Source organism: Rutidosis leptorrhynchoides, chromosome 1 (genome assembly GCF_046630445.1).
Source record: "Rutidosis leptorrhynchoides isolate AG116_Rl617_1_P2 chromosome 1, CSIRO_AGI_Rlap_v1, whole genome shotgun sequence".
Taxonomy (NCBI): domain Eukaryota; kingdom Viridiplantae; phylum Streptophyta; class Magnoliopsida; order Asterales; family Asteraceae; genus Rutidosis; species Rutidosis leptorrhynchoides.
Genome location: NC_092333.1, coordinates 115,088,758 through 115,095,517, shown reverse-complemented (window position 1 = coordinate 115,095,517; position 6,760 = coordinate 115,088,758). Strand labels below are relative to the sequence as shown.

Sequence of the window (6,760 nt, the reverse complement as noted above, 5' to 3'; positions counted from 1 at the left end):
GTGTTGCTTTCTCACGATTTCGGCCCACATGCTGCAAAGCAACGCCGCGATACTTGAAACATGGGCGTTTGATGCTTCCCACGTAGGAACCAACATGCGTTGGTTGGTGGCGATACAAATGGTCTTAGTATGTATTCTCTCCGTGTCATATCAAATTAAATCCCTATTTCATTTTAGACTGAGACCATTATTAACGCATCGTGATGGGTGGTTTTGGACACTATCACGACACCATCACCCCCACAATGCGGCGTAATGGGCTGGAAATTTGCTTGGCGTGATGCTTGCATCACGGAAATAAAGTTTAGCGTGAAAGAATTTGGGCCAATCACTGTTTTCTTTCTTTTTCATCGAAAACGAAGAAGGCCGAGGATGGCCTATGGTGCGTCTTAATATACTTATTAAGAATGGATTTATAATATCTCCGTATTTAAATTTAAATAAAAGTAATAAAATAACTCTATTACACTCTATCACTTCATTACCATTAAAACTTCATCACACCATCACACTTGCCCATCACCACTATATTCACAAAAACACCTCACCCTATCATACAGGCACCATTAACTAAAATTCTGAAAAATACTTAAGCTCCCTAAAATACCCAAAACCTTGGTAAAAACTCCTTGTATTAAAAAATATACACGTCTTTAATATCAGACCATGTGACATCTTTCCGACCAATTGTGAATGAATGGTGGATAAGGCTTCACCAACCAAAAACAGATAAAAACCACACATACACACAATCAAACATTATAGCATCCAAAATTTCTGCAAACAAGCAGAAATCATTCAACAATGGCTACCATCTCATCATCTTTCTTACAAACACTGAATCCACAATCACCCCACTTATATAAACCCAATCAAATTTCCAAGAAAAGGGCTGTTTCCTTCAAAATTCAAGCTGCCAAACTCCCTCCTGGGGTATATACATACTTATACAATAATATCATACAAGTGTAGTACATCATATGACTTAATTTTAATGTTTTTATTTATTATTCATTTGGTTTTTTCATAATCAGGTGGAATTGCCAAAAGCACAACCAAAGTTTCAAGCCCCTTTTCTTGGATTCACTAAAACTGCTGAAATTTGGAACTCTAGAGCTTGCATGATGGGTCTCATTGGCACTTTCATTGTTGAACTGGTATACCCCACTAATTTATAACTCTCATACATACATCTATCTATACAATATAGATGAGCAAAAGTTTATTAATTTATAACTAATTAATTAAATTTGTTTTCACCAGATATTGAACAAAGGTATACTTGAGATGATTGGAATAGAGATTGGAAAAGGCCTTGATATTCCCCTTTAACAAAATATGTAAATGTAATTTTCACTGTTCATATATATATTTTTTCTAGATCAATCTGCAATTTTATAAAACTTCTTCAGTAAAGTTACTAGCTTTATATGATCAAAATTTTGTAACAACTCATGGATTATTCATTCATAATCCAAATGTGTGAGACTGCATCAATCTAAACGCAACTAATACTTGGCGTGGTATCAACGAATTCCCCTTGAACGTTTTTGCAGTAAGCAATATTGTCACCACCAGTGATTTGAACTTGGTTTGTGATAATATTAGTACAGTTATATTTTTCAGTGCAATCAAATTTAATCGCTTCCTTTGTTGCTGATGTCCCGTATATATTGATGTACTTCACGTCGCTTACGTGTACTGCTGGTACTGATGACTAAACCATAATGTATATAGTTATATAAGTTAGACACAAAAAACACATTTTTTAGTAAAAAAAAAAAAAATTAGTTTGCTGTTATGGACTAAAAGACTAACCGACGTTGGTGAATTATCAAAGTAATGTTGGTCTATTATGATTGGATTTTGCACATCGACGAGATAAATGTTCTGAAACACGATTGCCTTAGCATACCCTGTTCCATTCTACAATGTAAATCAAAATTAAAGTATGTATATACGTACGGAGTATTATTTAAGAATTTCGAATAGAAAATGAAAATAATATTACCGGTACTGTCTTGATTCGTAATCCATTTGCTGTTCTTGTGATATTACAGTACTCGACACGCACTTGTTCTACTGTATCATAACCACCGTTTTCTCCTAGGCTTCCGATACTGCCAAAAACCATCCACGAAGTGAGTTTAGTTCGTGTTACAGTATAACTGTGATGTTACAGTTCGTGTCATTTTTAGTGTTTTTCCCATTTGACCCATGGCCCGTTTCGACCCATTACCCGACCCGACCCGACCCATTAGGACCCGTTTAATATCTGACCCGTTTGACCTATGACCCATTTCAATTCACAACCGTTTTGACCTGTCACCCAAACTGACCCAACCTAACCCGTTTGCTAGGTATACGTTATACCTTATGCCATGACCTGGTCCACACTGCACTCTAGTTACATTGAGATCGATAACGCCGCCATTAATACCCAGGCAATCATCACCTAATTAAGTAAGTTTATTGAAATTCAGAACCATTAAAGATTACTACAGGAATTAACAAGTATATAGATTTTAATCTCATACCAGTTTGAATATTAGAGTCATGGATATTGATATGTGATGAAACACTAATATCGATTCCATCCGTATTGGGGCTGTCTTCAGGTGCTATAATTTGAAGATTTCCGATATCAACATCTTCGCATTTATTAATGCTAATATGAAGAAACGGGCTGTTTATATGCGTAATGCCATTCAACCGGAGGCCCTTGCAATCATAAAAATGTAAAGCCTAAAACAATTCACATATTAGTTTGACAAACTTATTGTATATTCTAATATTCGATATAAAAAAGGGTATCATCATCTTACTGACGGGCGATCACAAGTTTCAGTTGTCTCCTGTGAAAAAACAATGAGTTAAAAATGGTTGATGTTGTTCAATACTAAAATCGAGCTTTATTCAGAAGATTAACCTCCTTTCGCCACCAGATTGAACCCTGACCATCGATTTGGCCTTGACCATCAATGGTTAATCCTTTTACCGACGTGAAATATATCCAAAAGCGTTTCTCTGCACAATCTTTCCATCCGTCGAGTGTTTTTGGTGCAGTGATGTTACCCGAAAGCTACAAAATTTTAAACACAAACAGTCTTAATAACATTGTATAGTAACTAATAGCTTAAATTAGCAGACTAATGTACAATGTACTATTCCATAGATGACATGTTCTCATATATCCTTACACATTTTTTTTTTTTTTAAATATACAACATTTTTTAACAGCGGTTAATTAGAGAGTCACTGACGGGCCCCACCAGAAGTGGAGCCACTCATCCGATCAAATCCGTGCCATGTATTGGGAGGAAACCACGGGACCCGCACCCAGAAGGTAACGCGGCCAACTGGGAAAACCCCATCATATATAGAAACCAATAATATTAACTTCTTTTTGGTTCCAATTCTATATATAGTTGAATCAATTCGAGTCTGATTACCTTGATATTCATCGTAGGATATTTGCAAAATGAGCCATTGAATACCAGCGGGCTTAACATAAATGTCATATCTAATGGTATTACCATTGTAGGGTTTGATGAAACATCTGCACATAAATCAGCCCATGCTTGAACGAAAGCCTGCAATACAATGGACATAGTTACAAAACAGTTAACTAATTCAATTCGTGGTTAATCTTTTGCATGTATTCATGGCTTACTTGTGAGTCATCTGTATTTCCATCGCCTTTTGCACCATAAGACGTTACATCAAAAGTTGCCGCACTTGCAGTTTTCAGACTAATAAACAAAATGTAACAAAAGCTAACCAAGACTACCATCAAAAAACCCTGCAAGCCGAAGGAGAAATTTTAGTACTTTTTTTTTTTTTTCTTTAATTTTTCAAATCAAAATTAACAAAGTAGAAAGTACATTAACAGTTGACTTAACTCATCTTCAAGATGAAGGTGAACATATAGAAATGGAAGTTGAATATTGGCATAAACCAAAAACCAAAAACATCAACCACTATATGCCATAACAACTCCCATTAAAGCTATAAACCCCAACTTACATATAGGACCTAGGACAACGTATAACTTGTTTTTAAACAGAAGAAACTAGTTTATATATTCATGCATCCACATAAAAGTAAATAGTTTGACTTGGTCTGAAAGAGTGGTATGCACTTGAAGACTTGAATAATATATTCCATGTTTTATTGATTATATATATACTTGTATGTATCTATGGACATCAGGACATAATTCTATGTGTTTGGTATGATTTTCTTACCATTGTTTAAGAGCGATTAAATCTGACTCTGTTATTGTGCTTTAATGCCCCCTTTTGTGATCCCGATATAGAATGTACCGAGAATTTGTACCCTAGCTGGCCAAACAGAGGATTTTATAGAATGAGAAATTCAACATGTACTATATGTCTATATCACTTAAAAAAATGCATCCTCTGCATGCAAAATAATCGATATACGACATGAAAACAATAATCGTAATAGTACCATTTAGTTATAACTCACATCTAAGGCAAAACATGCACAAATCAAGAATTATACCTCTTCTTGTCACTGTCTATAATCAAACAAATGGGGAAAAAGGGGTAGGAATTCAAGTTTTTTTCGTAGTGAAACGAGATCTTTGATCAACCTGTAAGCTTACAACTTGTCCGAAAGGAGTTTATATTATTACCACAAATTAAAGCAAGGCTACTATTTCTGTAAAATAAACACATATAAACATTGAATTGCTGTCAGCATGATTGTCTTTATAAAGTTTCAAAAAACACTGACATAGATTTTGGAAAGTTTACAAAGAGAAATTAATTAGCTGCAATATACCCATGATGTAGCTGTTGCCTTTTTTGACATTTCAATATTCATTAATTCAGTTTCAGTGTTTAAAGATTTTGGAAAGTTTATACTACGTTTCATCACCATTAAAGATGATCTTTATTAAGCTTTAAATCTTTCCTTTGTGGAGTTATAAAACATAAGTTAGTAGTAATAAATAAATTAATTAATGCTCCTATTATTTTATTTTTTTTTGAAAAGCAATAATTTTATTAATACTCAAAACTACATTTACAGTCTCAATGTTCAATCGCACAAGATAGAAACATACATACAATATGGCAAGTAAAGTTAAGGTGCTAAGGTAGCAACTCAACAAGACTATGTTAAATAAGTAGCCGGATTATGAAGCCAAGTATGCCACTCAAGATTCTTCACTTTGTACCTCTTCGCAATCCAATCAAAGCTTTTGACTTGTATCTCACTAACCGCTACCGGGACGTTCCAGCACTTGTTTTTAAACACTTTGTCGTTTCGGTTCTTCCATATTAGGTACCCGCACGTCCATACTATCCCTTGGCAAATACCTCTACCCACATCCGAAAGGTTTCCACACGACTCCATATCGAAAAGACCCCGAATGTTGTTGGAGTTTATATCTCTAACGTTCAACCAATCCCTGATTTTTCCCCAAATATCCCCCGAAAGCTTACAAGAGAGGAGAGAGTGATCTAAAGATTCGATATCATTATCACAAATTGGACAACGTACCGAGTTCAAATCAATCCCTCTTTTATCAAGCTCGGTAAGCGTCGGGAGTCTACCTTTCCTAGCTCGCCACACAAATAACTCCACCTTTTTTGGTACTAAATTGTTACGGATAGTACCTAAGGTCGCATCATGACGTTTTAGCACTTTTGGTTCTATCAAATCGTATAACTGTTTTGTTGTAAACCTGCCCTTCGATCCCGGAGCCCAAATCCAACAGTCCGCCTCATTTGTGTTCATCCGAACCTGTGAGAGCAGCCCATTTAGATCCTCTAGTTCCCCAATTGCACGACCCGAAACTTCTCTTGTCCAAGCCCAATTCTCGACCCAGTTTGTACCGTCCCAGCACAATCTATCTTGAACTTTTGCATCTAAATTCATCTCCAAATATGAGAGTCTCTTGAACCTGTTTTTCAAAGGAGTACTACCAGGCCAAACATCATTCCAAAAGGACATAGAAGCTCTATTACCAATATTTTTGATAAAGGAGCTTCTAAATATCACACCAAGCGAGTCAATATAATTTTCGGATTTAATGATATTAGACCAAACCGAGCAATACGGGAACTTTGTATTGAGGTTTTCAACACAAAGGCCCCCCGTAGGACCGTAAATACTCGAAATGACTTTGACCCACAAGAAAGTGGTTTCGGATTTAAACCTCCACCACCACTTGCCAATCAAAGCCAAATTTTTACATTTTAAAGAGCCAATATTTAACCCTCCATTCTCAAAAGGAAGGAGGGTCTCATCCCATTTAACCCAAGCAATTTTATGACTTTTCCCCGTCCCGCCCAAAAAAAAAGAACGTCTTACATACTCAAGTTTTTTAGCACACATGGCGGAGCATGGAAGAGTGAGAAGTAGTACAATGGGAGACTATTTAACACCAATTTTACAAGCGTCAAGCGACCACCAAATGACATCGATCTAGCCTTCCAATCCGAGAGTCGTTTCGCGAATTTATCAATAACCGGGTTCCAATTTTCCAACTTATTCATCCTACCACCAACCGGAAGCCCAAGATATATGAAAGGGAATGATCCCACTTTACATTTATATAAGCGAGCCATACTTTCAATCACCGTTTTTTCAACACCAACACCATAAAGATTGCTTTTGCTATAGTTTACCTTAAGGCCCGAAGTCAACTCAAAACATTTCAAAAGCTTCATAAGGTTTCTTAAGTTATTCTCACTCCATTCACCAAAGAAGATGGTGTCATCCGCAT

The 6,760-nt window shown here is 36.0% G+C and overlaps 1 protein-coding gene across 1 annotated transcript; it reads left to right on the top strand.

Annotated features, from left to right (window-relative positions):
• The first annotated feature begins 623 nt into the window (after nucleotides 1–623).
• LOC139864183 (light-harvesting complex-like protein OHP1, chloroplastic) lies at nucleotides 624–1,416 on the top strand. The gene is made up of 3 exons (XM_071852770.1): nucleotides 624–933; nucleotides 1,035–1,157; nucleotides 1,264–1,416. The coding sequence occupies exons 1-3, from the start codon at nucleotides 805–807 to the stop codon at nucleotides 1,330–1,332; spliced, it is 321 nt and encodes a 106-aa protein (XP_071708871.1). The 5' UTR covers nucleotides 624–804; the 3' UTR covers nucleotides 1,333–1,416.
• The last annotated feature ends 5,344 nt before the right edge of the window (nucleotides 1,417–6,760 follow it).

Coding starts and splice junctions, on each gene's coding strand:
- LOC139864183 (XM_071852770.1), top strand. CDS start 805: ATGGCTACCATCTCATCATCTTTCTTACAAACACTGAATCCACAATCA. Junction 934..1,034: donor CTGCCAAACTCCCTCCTGGG/GTATATACATAC, acceptor TTTCATAATCAG/GTGGAATTGCCAAAAGCACA. Junction 1,158..1,263: donor GCACTTTCATTGTTGAACTG/GTATACCCCACT, acceptor TGTTTTCACCAG/ATATTGAACAAAGGTATACT.